An 18,738-nucleotide genomic window follows, 5' to 3' on the forward strand; every position below is an offset into this window, starting at 1 on the left:
GATAAAACTGCCAGATAAAGTGCTTTGAATGTTTTTCGTAATCTGCTCCAGATAATAAAAAAACTTGTTACATTTTTACGACCGTCATACTGGTCGGTGTCACTTTGAAGTACTGATAATCAGATGAACTGTACTGCAGTTGTCTTCCAGTACAAAACTCCAAAACGCTCTAAAGTCACTTGTCAAGGTGGCAGATTAGACATGTGCTTTTAAGTCCCATATATAACTTCAAACCCTTTAAATGTGTGCTGTGAATCTGTTTTGGTGTCAAACTCAACCTCATGAAACGTGTCCTCCGCTCCATTCCATCAAACAACCGTCACAACAGGTGGTTCTGCATAATCTCAAGAGTAATTGCAAAGAGTCGTTGCATTGCATGGAATGGCAGGAAACATCCATGTCCTGCTTGGAGAGCACGTGTTTTGCGAAGTAACACGTTGGGTGTTAATAGCAAAATGTGTTACTCAGATAATTGCTGAGCATGTATATGACCAATTTTAATTTTAACTATGTATTCAGATGATTATATATAGCACCGTCTATAATGTTAATGTTCTTTAGATCATTTTGATTAATATAGTAACGTCCTTCTCAGGTACATATTTTAATACACGTTTCTATTAGTTAACCACATGCTTACTCTTAAAATGCTTTTATGTTTAAAATGCAATGGTTCATTCCGGCCCACCCTTACTGTACAGATGGTAGGCATTTTGACCCCCTGCTATGACGATGGTATCGCCCGTAACGCGGTAGTTGTTTGGTCCCCCCTGCCGTACAGATGGTGTCGCCCGTAACCCGGTAGATATCTCCTCTTGTCCCTCGCGCTTCCCTTTCCCGTGTCACCCAGCCCAGAATATGGTGAGACCTTTTTTCCTCCTTTCAATCTAATTCAATCCTCGATGTTCCAGAGCTTAATATTTTACGCAAAGTGGTAACGAAGTCGAAAAAGATGTAGATCTAAGGACCTAATAAATTATTAGATGCATCAGTTGATCGGTTTTAACTGAAATGTATAAAGTTTTTTTCCGTCTCCACTGAGCCGAGCTTACGGTAGCCGGGCTCCTTGTCCTAAAGGAAATCTTCATGAGAGGAAAATAGGTTCCTTTTATTATACGTAATTTTCTTCTAGTGTGCAAATGTAATGTTATTCAGGTTGTATGGCCAGATTTAATGTGTGTTGCCATTCGGCCTCTCAGTGCTAGTTCCGTGTGCGGCCCTACCGAAAGAGGTTAGCCGCCGTGTTGATCCTGATACCACAGGTAACCGAGCTTAAAAATACTCGTTAACCGTGTTGCCCCTTTATGAGAAATTATGGGCTTCCTAGTGTAGAGACTTAACACATACGTGTAGCGCAAATGAAAGTGTATATATAAAGTAGGCCTTCAGGTAAACGCAATAAATTACGGTTTAGTCTAATACTGCGGTGTAACTTTAAAGATGGAAATGAATAACACCATCGTGTGAGCTCGGTGTACTACTATCTGAGCTGTTAATGGGATTTATTTGTAGGGGATTATGTATAGTTACGTATTTTCCCCACTTCAGACCATCAGTTTGAAACCTTACTGTGGACCGCCTGGCATGATAACCTGCCGCTTAGGTGTCTGTCCTGAATGCCTGATGCTCACCTGCCTTGACCCTCCTCTCTGCACACTCAGGCGAAGATCAAGGCCCGAGATCTGCGTGGTAAGAAGAAGGAGGAGCTGCTGAAGCAGCTGGAGGACCTGAAGGTGGAGCTGTCTCAGCTGCGGGTCGCCAAGGTTACCGGCGGGGCTGCATCCAAGCTCTCGAAGATGTGAGTACAGAGAATGCAGTGTGATGATGCAGGCAGCTGCTTGGGCAGAGAGCAGGGTTCCTTAGGCAGGGTTTTTAGGGTCCTGAGCACGCAGGCCCTGCTAGTATGTAGTCCAGAACACCCTATTTTTACGTGTTAGGCAGCATTGTTTGCAGCATTAAAACTGAAGCTTTGTGTGGCTCAGCAATTTAGGATGCCGTGCCTGTGATTGGAAGCAGTGGCCTAGCCGGAAGTAAGATTGCTGGTGAGGTAAATTAAAAATGAGTGGGCCACACGAACCAGTACAGCTCAACAGCATTTCCAGTACATTACATATGCGAAAGTGTTCTGCTATGTGATGGCCTGCTGTCATTTACTGACATCCCTGAACAGCCATAAAAATCAAACCAGTCCGTTCTGTTCAGTTACTGTAAGACGCTATATACACAGTCTACACAAACGCCTCACAGCAGATGTAGGGACAACAAGAACAAGGCATATTAATCTTTCTGAAGCCATATTAATCCATAATTTAAAAAATACTAGCTAACATTAGATTTCCCACTGAAATCCAGGCGTCTGGGTCTTGGCTCTCGACCGGACGCTTCTGTAGCTTCTCAGCCACTTTCATGCGTCGCTTTAATAGGCTAAACTTCACATGTAATTTCAGTAGGGCTGTCACCATCGATTATATCGATAAATAATCTAACGATTCATCAATCATTTATAACGTATATTATTTTTTATATATTGCGGCTCGTGCACACTGTTACACATATGATCAGTTTAGGCACTTCGGTTCACTTAAATTTCCTTTTCCTGGACAGTGTAAGGAAACTGGAGAATCCGCTGAGTGTCACGTACGGTGAACGTGCAAATCCCACACACACACAGTGGCAGTGAAAACTTCAAATATCACAATGTGAACTTTTCCAGTATCGTTCAGTCCTAACACAGTATGTTCACAAATAATTAGTAGTAATTGGTTATATGTACCGTATTATGTAAAATGAGAGCTAACCTTTGTTTTGGAAGCGATTGTTTTGACATAAAGGGAGCGTATAAAGTCCACGTGATGAGTCTGTCTAGGCTACTCTGATTGGCACTTATCTGTAGCTAACGTTGCATTATTGGATGAGTGTCAAACCTGAATGTCTTTTAGGATATATTTGCTTTGCAGTTGCGCTGAGGTGATGTTTAAGTTGTGCTTTGCGAAACTGACAGACTACATTCTCATTCACTTTTAATGTTTAGTGCTTCCACACAGATGATGCTTTCGCTCTTTATTTGGACCCTCAACCACTATGCGCCATCATCCTTCCGCCATATTGCAGAGTAATCAATTAGGGAAATTTTAACTGATGCTTTTTAATATTTGAGTAATTGAGTTTAATCAGTCAAGACAGCTGTATATTTCATGTAAAACTACACTGCCACCTCGAAACAATTGAGGATGTTATTGGGATCGATTGCGATCAAAATGGGATACAGCCTTTATTTATACAACCTGTGACATGTTTAGAATTCATTATTAAATTTGGCCAGCAGATCGATGTTTAGTTTTGCACAGATTAAAAAAAAAAACAATATGATTATTCTGCTAATGAACACTGGCAAGTTCCTCTGCCAGCTCTGGCAATATTAGACAAAGGTTAAATGTTAGTCTTTTTCAGATTCTGAAATTAATGATGCAAGCAAAACTGTATTTGTTAATGCATTAAAAATGTAGTTTTGTTCCATTCTGTTGCTTGTCGTCAACCAGTCAGCAAGGTATCGCTATAAGAGCCTCCCCAGTAGTTCACGTTCAAACAAAACGTGGGGAGTAAGCAGGGTTCCGGAACTGCCTCCGAAGAACTACAGCCAGACTGACTTTCTGAGGTGTAGTTCCAGAAAAAAGTTCCTGCGGTGGGAAAGCACCCAATATTAGATTTTTTACAAAAAAGGCAGCTATTTGATTGGTTGGGCTTAAGCAAAAAGTGGATGGGCCTTTAGCCATGCACCAAATCGGAGGTTTGCTGGTTTAAAGCCTGGGATTGCCAGAGTGATGTCACTGTTGGACCCTTGAGCAAGGCCTGCAACCCCCAGCTACTCCAGGGACAGTCTGACCCTGCTTTTTCAGTCGCTTTGGATTGGATCAGCTGCTAAATAAATTCAATGTGAAAGTTAAATTGGCTTCCGAAATGCTAACATTTCAAAATATCTATTAAAGTATCATCTTGACTCTAGTGTGAGAGAATCAGTCTTTTTATTTTTTTCTTAACCTACTAGACTTCATAATGTCCTCATAGTGAAGTGGGTTTTTTTATTTTTTTAATAAGGCTAATAGTGTTCTGTTATGGCTGTTAGGTTGAATGATGGTTCCCTGGTTGCTTCTGAGCATTGGGTCTTGAGCTCCTCTCTGTTGTAAGAATGATGAGCTGATGGTGGTTCTGGTGTCCTTCCTGTGTCTCCAGCCGCGTGGTCCGGAAGTCCATCGCCAGAGTCCTGACTGTCATTAACCAGACCCAGAAAGAGAACCTGCGGAAATTCTACAAGGTAACACCGTCGTCCGGACGTTACACCAGGGTGCAGAATACCGTGTTGTAACTATGAATGTGCCTCTTGTGGAGGACGTGCAGATAGCATGTTCTCTTTAAAAAGCTTCTCTGCTTACGGTGGTTTCTCTCCTTACTGTGATAACACTCTAGGTCTTTGTCTTTAACGTGTTTATTTTGGTTACAAAAAATTCACATCACACTGGTTTTGTCACCAAAGAAAGCAAAATTATGCTGGGGCCCAAGAAGGAGAGTCAATAGCTATTTGCTGCAGATAGGCTTATGTTTTTGATCTCAATGTTCATAAGTACTTCAGAAGGCATTTTTTGTGATGACGGAGGCTATATTGTGTGTGTGTGTGTGTGTGTGTGTGTGTGTCCCTGTTATTAGTCTGTTGAAGTCTGACTTGTACAGCAGCAGGAGTTCAGGAAAGACTCCAGTCTGAGCCTCCTGGCAGTAATTCACAGCATTCTTCTATTATGTTGTCTATATACAAAACTGACCACATTGATCCTTCGGTTAACCAGGAATCTCAAAGTCTGCAGCACAGTTTGCAGGTTTCCCTGTTCAAACACGCCTCATAAACCTGGAAGCTGTCTGGTGAGCGGAGTAAGGTGTTTGAGCAGTGAAATCTGCTGGATGCAGACTGGCCTTCCAGGACAGCAATCTGAGAACTGCTAGCTAAAATGTGCCGAGCATTTATTTTAAATTCAGGGTAATCTGGCTGCCTTGTATGTAACTCAGCTTCATATGTGACATGTCAACCAGAGGGTTTGGACCTGCTGGAGTTCATATGGTTGTTTGTCTAAATGTGAAAAGCAAATCAGCTGCCATGTGTCTTACTAGGTCTGTGTGTACTTGGTGAAGATGGACTTCAGTGTCCTTAAACTGTACTAGTGACTTTGCATTTGTCTAATCTGATGGAAAATGACTATGGTCATAATCGTGGACATGCTTTATATAAACGCTTCTTTTAAATCCGGAACAGAGACTGCGGAGCTGGTCGTTTTGTGCCGTTGTGTTTAGCTCCTGTGTGTGGAATTTGTTTCCAGGGCAAGAAGTACAAGCCCCTGGACCTGAGGCCCAAGAAGACACGAGCCCTGCGCCGGCGCCTGAACAAGCACGAGGAGAACCTGAGGACAAAGAAGATGCAGAGGAAAGAGCGGTTGTACTCCATCCGCAAGTTCGCCGTCAAGGCGTGAGGCTGTCCCGTGTCAAGTGCAGTATAATAAAGTAAAGTGTGAAGAACATGGAGTGTGTTTGCTCTGTCACGCCGGGCCTGTGGAAACACTCTGCCATCCTGGAAACATCCTTGCTGTTCAGCTGTGAGGTATTCAGGCTGCTCACCTGAGGAAGCCCAACCCTTTGGCCCTAAAGCTCTTTCCATTTGTCATATCGCTCCTGCAGTGAGGAGCTCCTGTTGTCGTCGCGCGAAACTGTGCACGTGTCCGTTTGAGGTCAGTCTGACCTGCAGGTTGAGGTTCCCGGGTCAGGTGTCTGCTTCCCATAAAGTCTACGGGCCTTTCTTTGACCGTCTGACCTTATTCCTCTGTGGATTTGTACGTAGCCCTTGAGCTCTGCTTTCAAATGCTCGTTTTAGAGGGTTTACAAAATACCAAAATGTCTCCGGTTAGTCTTTGCACTAATCTTGCCATTTATCGTCTAATTTTGGTAGGAACATGTTATGGTGGGTATAGGCAGGTGACCTTAACCACACTATAAGATACTTAACCTCTTCAATTCTCACATAAAATAAGAGTTGCTGAATGCTGGCTGGTTAGAAATCCACATTCATTTCTGTGTCTGTGAGAACCATCCATTTGGTTCTCCTTTTAATTCAGTGCAAGATTCCTTAACACTGCATCACGTTAGGTGAGAATTATTTTGTAGGGTGTTCTGCCCTTTTTTTTGTTTTAGGTGCACATGTAAATGGTGATTCTGCACGGCATGGTAACCCAGTCCATGTCTGTGCAGGAAACGGAGAAGCAGGAGATGGACATTTATTTTCTGTCTCCCAGCAGTTGGTTATCTGATCTGGCCCAGACTGGACAGTCTGCAGTAGCCTTTCACAATGGCCGGTTTGTGTCTCTCTCTGGATCTGTCTTGTTTTTCTGTCACCACTGGTGGAGCGATAGAAGGGATGTAACAAGTGGGTCTGGTTTCCTCGGAGATGCAGTTTAATTGGTCCGATATGCAAGGTGTTCCAGTTTGTCTTGCAATTTGTCTGGCTGTAATTCAGTGATTGACAACTGGCCACCAGCAGTTGGTAGAACATTACATATATGCACACAAATATAGTATGTGCATGTGAGGTTGGGAAGGTTTTTCATTAAAGATGTGAACTTACAACCTGAAGTCTGTAGGTTCAAGCCCTAGAAGGGAATCCACAATAGATAATGGACTACAGTAAAAAATAGTGGCAATCTAATAGATAAAACCAAGTTTTGACAGAAGCTTCAAGTGAACAACTGAATGTAGAGGTGTAACAAAGACTTTCAGCCATGAACAGTTTAGGTTCTGTACAGCTGTGTGCCGTGCAGCGAAAGTTGAAAATTAAATGAAAACCATGGACTGCTTTGGAAACTAACTAAAATCAAGTTAATTTTAATACTTCTAATTTAGCTAAAGTAATGATGTACCTTTACTTCATGATGGAGATCATTTGAGGAACCATGACCTGGTATATTGCCTTCAGTAATGCCTGGAAGGTGCACTGTAGGATTACCTAACGATCACACAAATGGTATATTTCAGTGCCTAGAAACAGAATTACTGAAACTTAAAATGCATAAAACTGAACATAAATAGATCTTTGAAATGAAAACTAATAAAACACTGAAAACTGAACAAAAAAACTGCAGTTTAAAGGCCCAATTAACACATTGTTTGTTAAACGCACTCATTGCTTTCAGTGTTACCACGGCTGAGCAATGTGACCTGCACTAACTAGAACCAGAACAAATACCTGGGTGAAAGAATGGAACTTTCCATGACCTCCAGAACGCCAAACAGGTTAACACTGGCCAGTTTATAAGGTACACCTGATCATTAAGGCAAACAGCCAATGCTGAGGCTGCAGCCGTATACACACAGCACACAGACAGGCTCAAGAGCTTCGCTTACTGCGTGGCCAAACAGAACAGCTGAATGTGTGAGATGAGTGATGCTTAAAAATGGTGGCCTCAGCATCTCAAACAGCCACTGTCCTGGGATTTGCACACACTAGCGTTTTTACAGAGAATGGTGTGATGGAGAGGAGTGGCCGGAGCTAACAGGAAGGCCTTGAGTGCAAAGATCACAGCTCAGCACAACAGTGGTACACAGAACGGCATCTCCCAACGCATAACTCACCCTCGCTTGAAGCAGTCCTGGAGACAAAGTAGGTCCAAGTTGCTAGTACATGGGGCTACCTAATAAAATGGCCCCTAAATGTAGATTATGGTCTGACCTTTCGCAAGAATAATTAGTCTTTCTTTAAATTCTTTCCCTTTTTTCTCACAATTTATATTTTAGCTTGGCAACTATAAAACCCTAGAAGAATGCATTCTGCCAGCTGTCCAACGAAGACCAAGATAGACTGCTTGTTGCTAACAGGACGGTTTAGGGTGTCCTGTGTATAATAGAAACGGTCCTATGCACAAATTGCAACCGACTCTCTGACTGCGTGTGTACAAGTGCACCGTGGCCGACAATGAAGTGCAAAGGAATCGATTCCACTTGCGTGAAAATGGAATTTTGATTGCAAGTTCCAATCTGGTTGTTGTCGGGAATATGATGGATTATTGAAGGGTCAGAAGGGTCTGCCTGAGGTTACCTTGGTGATGGGAACAACAGCAGGGCTGCCCATCAATGAGCACAAGGGGCAATGGAACGCTTGAAGCACTTAATGGAACCTGGTTTTGCATGTAGGAGAGTGTGGAGTCTAAGATCGATCGAACACAGCAACTCCAGCTTCAGTCCCCATTCAGTACGGGAATGCAATCAGGAATCTTGATTTATATCATTCTATTATTTTATAGTTTTTGAACTTTCAAAAAGGCTTCCTTGTTTTGTAAAGGCGGTGTGGAAGCTTAACCAAAGTCATATTTCATGTTTTCTACTGCATTAGGTGATGTAGTTGAGGACAAAACAAGACAATGAATATCAGGCAAAAGTAAAGAAGTCACTATGTGGTATTACGGTGTAGAATAATGTGTGAGATGAGTGCAATTAACAGTTTAACGCATCATGGGGTCAGGGATGGCTCTATTTGCACCATCACTGCAAAACTGAAAATTAAACTGAAAATACATCTAATGTCTGAAAGGAGGTTTGCATTATCAAAACAGGATGTTTCTATTTGGATGACATAATTGGGAGGTATGATTTCAACAATCACACATTCTCCTACAGTTCATGTAAAAACGACGAGCTACTTCGCATTAGTCTTTGTGGAAGTAAACACCAGTACCTTAAGACTGTGGGCGCTAAGTATCTCTGTAGCAACAGTAGGGGGCAGTATTTAACCGATTAATAATTTTGAGTCGTTTGCTACAGTTGATTTGTTGCAAAACACGAATTAAAAGTTTCTTTTAAAAATATATATATAGTTTTGCTTCATTAAAAATAATGATTAGCCAAATGACTAGGCTTTAGAGATTTATTTGTGCATGTGATGAAATTCTCACAGTACATTTAGTGGACGATGTTGATCCCTGTGTGAGCTAGCGTGACCTCGGTTTATTGTATTGCTTAATGGTATCTCTGCTTGTAATTTGTATGACGCTCCAGCACAAAAAAGGCAATCCGTCGCTTTGTGTGCTCGCCTGGAAATGTTAATCACGATTAAAAGTCATTCTGGCATGACGGTCGTCCATAATCACATGGAGTCTGGATGGTGACACCTTCTCATCTTACAGAGTCCTTTATGGTGTCTTGGTCCTCTGCTTCTCCTGTGCTAAATGTTAGGATTCTTCTGGTAGACTGGGACTGAGCAAGATTAACGTCTGATCTATCAGGGAATATAAAATACAAATGATATGATATTGGGTGCGTTGTGTGTATGCGTACGTGAATCTGCAAATCAGATTTCTGTTTATTGTCTGGCAAATGCTGTAGTCAGTAGTAGCTGGATATTAACAAAACTGTTTGGCTTTCGTCTGTCGAGGATTACCCCACGTTAACTGCACTCAGCATGTTCTGCCTGGAAGTGAAATTCTGTTTTATGCAATTACACATTTTTTCATAGAAAAATGATGCAAAGTGACACACACACTGCGGAAAACATGAGGCTCCTTGGCAGGAAATTGGCTATGATGGGAAGCTCCTGCTCGGTGGGAGAGAAATTATAAATAATGGGGACAATGTACGCGCCGTGGCTGAATCATTTCAAACGAAGCTAACGAAAGGCCTAATTTGCTCGCTGAAACAGACTTGGAAAACAATGCTAACATTCATGGCATAATGATTTAAAGATGTATCTAAATAATAAATAAACAGATAACGATAAATGAGGCACGCACATTTCAAGGATAACTGCAGCTAATAATGATTGTCCCTGGAAATAAATATCAGATGTTCTTTTAATATTGCATTTCTCGCAAAATGCGGTAGGATTTCACATTAAGAGTCTTTGGAGCCTGTGGAGTATCTGTCAACCTTGTGCTTGTGTTTTGGTTATAGTGACCCTCCGTGAAAATGAGACCTGAAGCCCATCCACATGCCGTGTATGAGTGCGGAACGTGTGCTAATCATAGAGGGCACACTGAGTCACCGGGGGGGAGGTGGGGTGGGGGGGCGCATCAGTACAAGTAGTTGAGGGCCCTTTTTAGTGCAGACCCCTGGGCTCCAGTCTGGGTTAGTCCATGTATCTCAGCAGCCAGGGTGGGGGGGCAGCACAGCTGGACAAGGCCGAGTCGCTGAAAAGCTCAGTCATTCGCGTTATGTGACTGTTTTTACAAAACCACCTCCTGTGTTCAGCTCACGTTTGCTTGCATTTTCCTGCTTGCTGCATTTTCCCGTGTTTCCCTTGTCTTTTACATGACTTTTTTTTACAAATTTGTTTCTTTTTCCACCATTCTGCTAAGCCTGTCTCCACACCCCCACAAAAAGCCCCCTATTGATTCCTCACCTCCCATCACAGAATTAAATAATTAATATTATTTCTTCTTATTATTATTATGGGTTTTGTTCAATCAAAACTAGCGCATTGACATTTTGAATAAGGGTTGCTTGTCACTGATAGTTTTATTCTCAGAATAAATGCTCAATAATTTGCAGTGTTTCCCCTGTGAAAATGAGATGATTCACTCAGGCTGGGTTTTGTTTGTGCTGTAACGAGCCTGATCTGGGTTAGAGGCAGTCCCAGAGCACACAGCGCAGTTCAGAGAAGGCCCAGGCCTTGGACACGGGCCAGGTAAAGCGGGTGTTCCTCACCGAAAACAAGGGAGATGGTGTGACGAGATGGAGGGACTTGATTAGTGATCGCGGGGGTCTGGTGTGGTCTGGAGCGCTGGGAGAGTTTGATGTCTTGTGCAATTTGATAAGTTGATCTAACTCTTGCCACACATCCTTGTGGGTCTTGTTAGCTGCTGCACACAGCAATAACCTCTGCAGCAGATCCAGGGCCCGGTCAGAACCAGCTGGCCCACTTTTGCCTGTTGTAATTCTGTTTAGGCTCCACCCAGGGCAGTTTTCTGTAACACACCGGTCCCATCGGCCTGCTCTGGCCACGCCTCTGGAAATATCCTAAATTACTTTAACGATAAAAATAAAGGATTTCCTCCCCAGCAAGCCGTCCAGTTATCCTCTGACAGCTGCCATGGACATTAAACGCAGGGTCGCCAGCTCTCACGCATCTGGCGTGACACGCTTTCAGACTCTCACGCATCTGGCGTGACACGCTTTCAGACTCTCACGTTCACGTAAGAAATCTTACGGCAACTCTATATTATTCCATTATCAACCTAAAATAAGTGACATCAAAAGCGTTGGGGCAGTTTGCAAACCTTACAGCCTATTTACATACTAATAGAACTCTTACATACATGTAATTACGTGTGCATATGTGTGCAGACTCATCTCGAACTGAAAATCTCACTCCAGCCAGCTGACCAAAGTTGGCAGCTCTCTTCAGTGAGATTACAGCATATTCCAGTCCCAGTGTTGCCCAGGAGGCTGCATGGTTACAGCTGAGACCAGGACGATACTTTGCCTTGAAATGAAGCCCTGTAAGCTTCCAGAGTGCCAGAAGGATGACTGAATGGTCCCGGCTGCATTCCTCGTTCACGGTGTAAAGTGCTGTAACAGCACCACAGGCGTGCGGCCATCTCCATTTCCAAACTGTACATGGCTCATTATTTCCTGGATCAGTCGTGCGACCCTTGTTATTCCCGCGTGGGGCTTGACTGCTGTTTTTTGTCTGTGTGCTCCTAATTAAATGATGCCCCAGGGTAGGGGAGACGGAGTGACGGTTTTGTTTTACGGAAATGTTTTTCGAGAGCAGGCTGGACGATGCTGTGTGAAAAGCTACCAGACAGGAAAATCTGTGTAAGGAATATCAGCTGGGGGCCGTCCTGTCAGCTCTTATAGAAATGATTTATTTATACTCCATCTTGGGGCGACTCCGCGGGCCCAATGAAGCTATCACTGAGCTGGGTGTGGTACGCGAGACACCTGCTGGAAATCCCGAGCCCCCGCCTTTCGCCCCCAGCTTTCCCGGTGTTCCCTTTACAGTTCCTTCACACACAACTCCATATTTTCCTAGAGACCATGTTACCATGGATAATACCATAAACTAAATTCAGAACAGCAATAGCCTGCAGCATCATTCAAAACAAAGAAAGAAAGACAGATAAGACCTTGTCTTGTATTGTGCTGTATTTTTGCTCCGTGCTCTTTACGGACCTTGGTACTGTATGCACAGGAATTTAGGATAGATGGATGGATGGATAGATAGATAGGTTGATAGATAGACAAATGAATGAATGATTGAGTGAATTAAAAATAGTTATAATACATAAAAAATTGAAGGAAAAAACATGCCCATTATTTCTTTTGTCACTTAAGGCTATTGTTCCAAAAACTGATAAATAAAGGAACAAAGGAGTTCTTGAAATGGTTCAGTTTACACCGATGGACTCTATACACCAGGGATCATATGGGATCAACCTGGGATCATATGGGATCAACCGAATCTCATCTCATCTAATCTCTTCTCATCTCATGTCATCTGATCTCAGGGAGGTTCCCATCAGCTCTTGGGATGCACGTGTTTCCCAGGCCATGATGTTCGGAGATTTTCTGACTTCATGAGAAGCCAGCAACTGTCTATAGGCCATCCGTGACTCTTCATTCCTCTATCATCTTCTGCACGACCCAATAAAATGTTGCTTGCTTTTGTATTACAAGCCTCTCACAGATCCCAGAGGACCTGGTGTTCAGGCCACGGCTGACCCATAGTGAAGGCCTTGGTCCGTTCCTGTTGGACTGCGGGAGAAGACTCCTATCAGTGTTCTTGGTGCTCTTTGTCTGAAAACTGTCCTCCATCCCATTGGTGGCCCCCTGTCCCCTGCCATGGCCCCCATGGGGCTTCCTCCTCCTGGGGAGTTTCAGTCCATGGGGAAGGAGGTGATACCTCACTTGACTTTATCGTCACAGGGTGCCAGGAGCGGCCCTGTTGACGTGGGGACAGCCGAATGCACTACTCTGCAGCAGGACACATCAAATCTGTCCTGTACCACCGGTAAGGACAGGCTACAAAGACATAAACAACGGAACTTCTCTAGGCTGATCTGGAGAAAACTCTCCCAGCAGCGATGGCCCCCACCCCGGAGGCTTGTGTTCAGGGGCCATTTGTGTTTTCTGGAAGGACTGTGGAAACCACAAATGTGACTTGGAGCATGCTGCATGTTGAACGCATTCTTGCAGCTTTTTCCCCGCTGGGCAGGTGCTGTGATGCGTTTATGTAACCAAAACAAAGCCATGGGTGTTAAGAAAACAATGCTGAAGCCCTTCTCTTGCCTACGGTGCGAGTCAAATGAATCTGATGCGTGAAATTGCTTTTGAGATCTCATCTCTCCGATGACAGCAGAATGGAGGGAAGCGCGACGAGCTGCATATCACAGGATGCGTTCCTTTCTGAACGCTCGCCTGACTTGGTTTGAGGAAAAATTCACAAATGAAAGATTACTTCCGTGGTCTCTTCCTCTTCGGGCTGACTGTCTCTGAGACATTTGGTTTTGATTTTCATTTAATTGCCTTTAATGCTCCAAACCCCTACCCCAGAGAGGTAGATAACTTCAGCCATTCAAATGAGTTTCAGATATCGGCCAGAAATCCAAGGGTGTCTGGAGTTAGATGTCTGTCCATGTGATGCTCTGTTGTCGGCCAATCACAGCTTGCTGATGCCCTTGCCCTATCTGACTGAACTTCCTGGTTCCTCAAGTAGCTGATAACGGCCACCTGCTCCGCACTCAGTGTTTGCTCAGCATCGCTGATCTGTGCCTTTGGCATGTTTTTTTAACTGTGTGCCTTAACCTTCTTCTCTTGGGGATGTTTGTACTGTTACTGATTTATTAACACTCTTGTAACTCACCGATTTCCATGTGCGTGCTGTTCTGCTCACTGCCTATGCTCAGTCTCTGTCTGACCTGACCGGATGAGGGATCCCTTTCCTGTTCCTTGACTGTCATGGTCTCCTCTTCATCGTGAGGCAGTGTAGGCAGATAAAGGTGCAGGATCGCCTGGGAGGAGGACCTCAGGCAGTAAACCCCACGTCCTCCGTATCCCGCCAAGACTCCTTCCTCCTGCTGCTCTCTGCCAGAGTTGACGGCTCTGCTGTGGTCTGTGGAGAGACGTGACACCTCCATGGTGCCTGGTGTTAATCAGCGTTAATGTCTGATTCTGTCATAGGACTCAAAGACCAGTTAATGTTTGAGAGCTGAGATTCTCGGACTGGATTTCGGAAAGCGAACCAGAAAACCACAGAAGAAACTCCCTTAAACACATAAATAATTACTTCAATAGTGAACAAAAAAAGAATATACTGTGGGTGGTGCAGTGGTTAGCACTATGGCCTCACACCACTGGGACACCTGGGTTCCGTGTGTGTGGAGTTAGGGTTAGGGTTAGGGTTAGGGTTAGGGTTCTCCCTGTGTCTTCGTGGGGTTTCCTCTGGGTGCTCCGGTTTCCCTCCACAGTGCAAAGACATGCTGTGGCTAATTGGAGTTCCCAAATTTCCCGTAGGTGAGCCTGTGTGAGTGAGTGCTGTGTGAGTGAGTGCTGTGTAAGTGTGCCCTGCCATGGGTTGGCATCCTGCCATGGGTTGGCACCCCGTCCTGGGCTGTTCCCTGCCTTATGCCTATAGGCTCCACACCCCCCGCAACCTTGAACAGGACAAGCGGTTACAGAAAATGGATGGATAAAGTAGTATGCTATATCACTCAGGCCAGTAATAGATTCAAGATGTAATATTGTCATATACACTGCAAGTAAACAGTCAACATGTAATATGTAAGCTGGTCTGCACGTGGGAATAGTCAGATTAGCTGATAAATGCTTACATATGAAGGACTCGTGTTTTATGAATAGACACACAGCACTAGGACCAAAGCCTGGCCACGCTGAGGGCTTTTACACGGTGGGGTATCTGTGGGTAACGTCCCAGCAGCTGCTCAGCTCCACCACAAGGCCTGTAACCGGTGAAGCTGGACTTCAGCTCAATGGGGAAATGCCTGCAGGGGGCGCCAACCTGCAGAATCCCTCAGATAAAAAGCTCTTGCTGGGAAAGCTTGTATCTTTTAGCCCAGTGTTTCTCAAGCCAGTCCTCCAGGACTGTCCACAGTTCTGCTCCCTCCCAGCTCTCGGCACACTTATACCAGTTATTCTGTATAACTGTGGACAAGCCCATCTTACATAGGAAAGCTCTCTGGTTAAGTGGCCCTTTCAAAAGGCTCAGCGCCCCCTCCTGCAGCCTCCTGCAAAGGCAGTGCCCTTACAGACGTACCCAGGTATGAGAATCATGCCAGTCGGCATGACTGGCAGATTGAGTAGACACGGGGAATGAATATTTGGAGATGGGGTTTTCCTTTTAAGGTCTTACATGGGGGTGGGGGGGGTCGGTTTCAGAGGTCAAAAAAGAAGAAACTCTGGCACTGAGTCTGGGAAAAAGGACTAATAAGAGACGTCGGCCTGAAAGTGCTGTTGGAGCCACTTGGAGGGTGTGGTCTGGGTTACTGGGCACAGGGAGTCAGCAGGTCACGCCAATTATGAACAGGTGGGGGGTGGCTGTCCGTCACGGGAGCCTGAGTCAGACCAAGGCCACAGTTCAGTTCAATTTCTAACCCCCGTAACTTGCTTTGAACTTAATGTTCATGGTGCGTTTATGGTGTGTTTAGTGGTATGTCAGACCAGAGCGAAGAGAGTGAATGGAAGAGCTAAAAATACCTGGAGACAGCCTCATGTAAAAGCTCAATCTGAGGCAGCCTCGTGTAAAAGCTCAGTCTGAGGCAGTCTCGTGTAAAAGCTCAGTCTGAGGCACCCTCGTGTAAAAGCTCGGTCTGAGGCAGCTTCGTGTAAAAGCTCAGTCTGACGCTTTAAACCCTCTGTTATAATTTTATGTCGCCTGAGCCACAAAGTCTCCCACAGATGCTTTGTGAGGAAAAAGACAGGTGGGATGAGTCAATGCATTGAACCACCCCCGTGTAAGACAGCTGAGGTCCATGTGCCCCCCCCTTCCCGCTCCTAGGTGGTATCTTCCAAGTAACCAAGGACATTTGGCACTCCATTTACTACAGCGTTTACAGGAACTGTGTCAATTTACTCCCCACCAGCCTTTTGATCATTTGGAGAGAATAGGATGGATATGAACAGGACAAGCTTGGAAGGAGATAGTGTGGTGATGTGTGAAGGCATGGGTACAGGTGGCCCTCTTCTACCTTGGCTGTCGCTTGCAGTGAAGTCATCTTGTTCTCTCTGCACTCTGCCCCTCTGACCACCGAGAGCAGATGATCTGCTTAGCTTTCGGTGTGGCTCTACTCTTCCTTTTGCGTTCCCCCTCTGCCGACGACCGTCAGATTTCCCATCCTCCCCAGCAGACCTCTGGAGGCTCCTTGGAGACTCGTGACCACCAGCAGAACCAGACCTCTCCAGTAAACAGCATCGGAAGCCCTGTGCTGAGAGACAGGCGTGAGTCACACAGAAGCCCCTGATGCCACCACCACACTCCCGTGCTTTATCCCAAACCACCGTGGTGCTTCCAAAAGCACGGTCCTGACACAACATAGCAGCTGGCTTTGAAAGCGTGGGAAACCCACCCTCAGGGGCACTGAGGCAAAAGGGACAGGCTCCAGTCTGCCCTGAGCGACACACAGGACATTACTGTATTTACATTATTTAGGAGACACCTTCATCCAAAGTGACATACATCTCCTGAGGGTCAGGCTGGAGCAAACGGACATTAAGGGCCTCACCCAAAGGTGAAATCGCTCAGCCAACCCTGGGATTTTAATCCGCAACCTTCCAGTTACACATACAGTTTCCTCAGCCACTGAGCCACACACTGCCGGGACTCTCACACTGGATTCATACTGGATACTATTGGACTCACACTAGACTCACACTGGACTCACACTGGTTCTTGCTGGACACTGGATATCACTGGACTCATATTAGATTCACAATAGGACAAAAAACACTGGAAGTACAACATAGCAGTTGCCAGAGCACCATTTTCATTAGTACTACTGCTAATCTACATTTTGATTGGGGGAATGGCTCCTCATGTTTATGTCCAGTGACACCTAATGGTCACCAGCCACGATAACAATGTTTCTGTTTCTCAATAATTGGCCTTGCATTAACTGCTGTTGCTTCCCCAAGAAAAAGTGTTCTGGTCACCAGAGATGGGTCCGTGGTCGCCAGAGTGAAGAGAATGCTCCTCCGGTGATTTTTGGATATTCCCTCTCTGTAGCATCCTGAGAGAAACCGGTTGGCGTGAGAAAGGTCACCAATGCTCACCGACCTGGAATTAAGACACAACTGGGACTCTGATACCAGAAAACGTCTATTTGAAAACAAAACATCTTCATTTATTTCCTCCTTTGTCTGACAGGTACAATAACAGTGGTGATACAACTCACACATCTCTGAAGTGAAATTAGAAAATAGGATGTTCAATTTTTTGGACTCATTAGTGCCCCTTATCTAGTTTAGGCTGGCTAGTAAAATGGTGGATTTTTCACTCAACTCTTTACACCCCTTGAGCCCTCAGGGTTGTGCCTAATTAATTCTCTTCTCAGAATATCGTTCAGAGTAATATTTTGGAGTTAAAGGACTGCTTCAGACGCACCTTCAAAGAGTAACAGTAAATAGTCTTTGGTTGTGTATTAAGCAATGCTGTCCCCTATACCTGGAAATTCCTCCCTTCCCACCTAAAACAGTCCCGAGCTCAAGCCTCTGTGAGACCGCAAAGATTTCCATGTAAGGCCAACTCAGGATGCCTGGTTATTGCATTACGGAGAAAACCTGCTAAATTATGCCTTATTCTAAGGCAGCTTGAACTGCCTTTGGTCCTGATCCTCATTCTGCTCCATGCATTGCGGCGATAAGAGGCTGCCTGACATCGGTCTGCATGGCGTCACCTGTCAATGCGCCACAAACCAGCTGGCAATACGATTTCATTGCCTGAAACCCAGCAGGAACTTCACAGCGGCTACACGTGTGCCTTCAGACGGGTCACTCTGTCCGTAAGTAAGCTGGCACTCGTTTGCAGGAAGTCCAATGAAAACAATGCCTACCTGCCTTATCTTCAGATTCAAGCGTTTGGAGGCCTCTCTCCCCTGGGACCTGGGAGGGATGTCTCGCTACAGCGAGCCGCGCTGGTCTTCCAGGGTGAGTGTTGTTACTGTATCCAAGGGAACCCTGAGCCTGTGTGCTTCCACCGCGAAGACTCCACAAGGCGAGCGTTTATTTTGTCATGGGAACAAAGATGCCTGCCTGCTTGAGTTAAAGGAAACCCCGGCTTGTGTTTTTTCTACATGTCCGGTTACTTCAGTAATTCATTAAAATAACAATTGCGGCGTAACCAGTTTGGCCTGTCAGCTGTGAATTGGAAAAACTGAGAAACTCAAGTCAAATTTTTTTTTAACAAATGAAGATGAAAGTTGTGCCATTCTGGCCAAATCTAATAAGTTCCAAGAGCTTCTAATAAAACTGGTGCTTGTAAAAAAGGTTTGTCAACATATCCCTGGGCACACGGCCCAGATACCCCACCTGCTCCGCTCTGACAGAAAGCTTGAGAGGAGAACAATGCACATTTGGCGACAGCGAAATTATACTCTCATCAGTAAGTTATTAGCCGCAGGATATTTTAGTGATAAGAGTTAAGTTACTCACTGCTGTATGCGGCTCGGAGGGTTTGGGGTCTGTGCCTGTGATTGGAAGGTCGCT

At 44.9% G+C, this 18,738-nt stretch overlaps 1 protein-coding gene and 1 long non-coding RNA gene across 3 annotated transcripts; one reads left to right on the forward strand and one right to left on the reverse strand.

Annotated features, from left to right (window-relative positions):
* The first annotated feature begins 743 nt into the window (after nucleotides 1–743).
* rpl35 (ribosomal protein L35) lies at nucleotides 744–5,559 on the forward strand. The gene is made up of 4 exons (XM_023840622.2): nucleotides 744–861; nucleotides 1,662–1,798; nucleotides 4,231–4,312; nucleotides 5,364–5,559. Exons 1-4 carry the CDS (start codon nucleotides 859–861, stop codon nucleotides 5,511–5,513), a joined length of 372 nt encoding a protein of 123 aa, XP_023696390.1. The 5' UTR covers nucleotides 744–858; the 3' UTR covers nucleotides 5,514–5,559.
* Nucleotides 5,560–12,480: 6,921 nt separating this feature from the next.
* On the reverse strand, nucleotides 12,481–18,254 carry LOC111858685 (uncharacterized). Of its 2 annotated transcripts, XR_011985653.1 has the most exons (4): nucleotides 18,087–18,254; nucleotides 17,188–17,311; nucleotides 16,227–16,463; nucleotides 12,481–14,164 (listed from the first exon to the last, which is right to left on the reverse strand). It is a non-coding gene; the product is annotated as an uncharacterized lncRNA (long non-coding RNA). The 2 variants fall into 2 exon arrangements; XR_002841652.2 differs by lacking the exon at nucleotides 12,481–14,164 and having other exon boundaries at nucleotides 15,251–16,463.
* Nucleotides 18,255–18,738: the final 484 nt, after the last annotated feature.

This window comes from Paramormyrops kingsleyae, chromosome 2 (assembly GCF_048594095.1).
Source record: "Paramormyrops kingsleyae isolate MSU_618 chromosome 2, PKINGS_0.4, whole genome shotgun sequence".
NCBI classification, from domain to species: domain Eukaryota; kingdom Metazoa; phylum Chordata; class Actinopteri; order Osteoglossiformes; family Mormyridae; genus Paramormyrops; species Paramormyrops kingsleyae.